At 40.6% G+C, this 1,167-nt stretch overlaps 1 protein-coding gene across 1 annotated transcript in view; it reads right to left on the bottom strand.

The window, feature by feature from the left end:
• LOC118479076 (major centromere autoantigen B-like) overlaps positions 1 to 840 on the bottom strand; it is a 2,964-nt gene extending 2,124 nt beyond the window's left edge. The window contains exon 1 of the mRNA XM_035973708.1: positions 684 to 840. Coding sequence (XP_035829601.1) covers positions 684 to 771 — 88 coding nt within the window. The 5' untranslated portion in view covers positions 772 to 840. The remainder of the gene's footprint in view (positions 1 to 683) is intronic.
• Between the last annotated feature and the right edge of the window lie 327 nt (positions 841 to 1,167).

The following is a 1,167-nucleotide window of genomic DNA, read 5'->3' as shown; positions in this document are numbered from 1 at the left end:
GGAGGGTCAAAAACAGACAGTCGGAAACTGTCATAGACACCCATCACTCACCAGGCGATCATAAACGATAAAAGACACCCATAGACAATCATAAACGATAAAAGACTCCCGTAGACAATCATAAAAGATAAAAGACACCCATAGACAATCATAAACGATAAAAGACACCCATAGACAATCATAAACGATAAAAGACACCCGTAGACAATCATAAACGATAAAAGACACCCGTAGACAATCATAAACGATAAAAGACACCCATAGACAATCATAAATGATAAAAGACACACATAGACAATCATAAAAGACACCCATAAACAATCATAAACGATAAAAGACACCCATAAGCAATCATAAACGATAAAAGACACCGGTAGACAATCATAAACGATAAAAGACACCCGTAGACAATCATAAACAAGAACAAATAATCACCTACAATCAGCAAATGCTAAATAAACAATCATGGGTAGTTGCAGACAATCACAACACAACGACAGCCAACCAGAGAAAATCCCTTACTAGACAATCCAATCATAGACAATAAGCTACAAATAAGACAATCCTAGACAATCTTAGACAATTAGCTACATGTACAAGTAAGACAATCATGAACAATCATAGACAATTAGCTACAACAAGTAAGACAATCATGGGCAATCATGATTTCCCAGTAGATTTACCTGGGGCTGTGTTGCTTAGCGCCAGTAGGGTGGTACAGCACAGGAGGAGGGGGAGAAGGAAGACCCTTGTCTTGTCTTGGGAGAACATCTTGTGGGCTTTGTGTGTGTGTGTGTGGGCTGCTGGCTTGGTGGGACGGTGGGATGCTGGCTTGGCGGGATGGTGGGATGCTGGCTTGCTGGGGTGGTGGGATACAAGTTAGGAAAACTTGTGGGATAAAAGTTATGAAAACTTGTGGGATGGTGGGATAAAAGTTAGGAAAACTTGTGGGATGGTGGGATAGAAGTTAGGAAATCTTGTGGGATAGTGGGATAGAAGTTAGGAAAATCTGTGGGATGGTGGAATAGAAGTTAGGAAAATCTGTGGGATGATGGGATAAAAGTTAGGAAAATCTGTGGGATGATGGGATAAAAGTTAGGAAAATCTGTGGGATGGTGGGATAGAAGTTAGGAAAATCTGTGGGATGGTGGGATAGAAGTTAGGAAA

The sequence above is a fragment of the Aplysia californica genome, unplaced genomic scaffold (genome assembly GCF_000002075.1).
Source record: "Aplysia californica isolate F4 #8 unplaced genomic scaffold, AplCal3.0 scaffold01819, whole genome shotgun sequence".
Lineage (NCBI taxonomy): Eukaryota > Metazoa > Mollusca > Gastropoda > Aplysiida > Aplysiidae > Aplysia > Aplysia californica.
The sequence above is the reverse complement of the archived record's forward strand: the minus strand, read 5'-3'. Positions and strand labels throughout refer to the sequence as shown.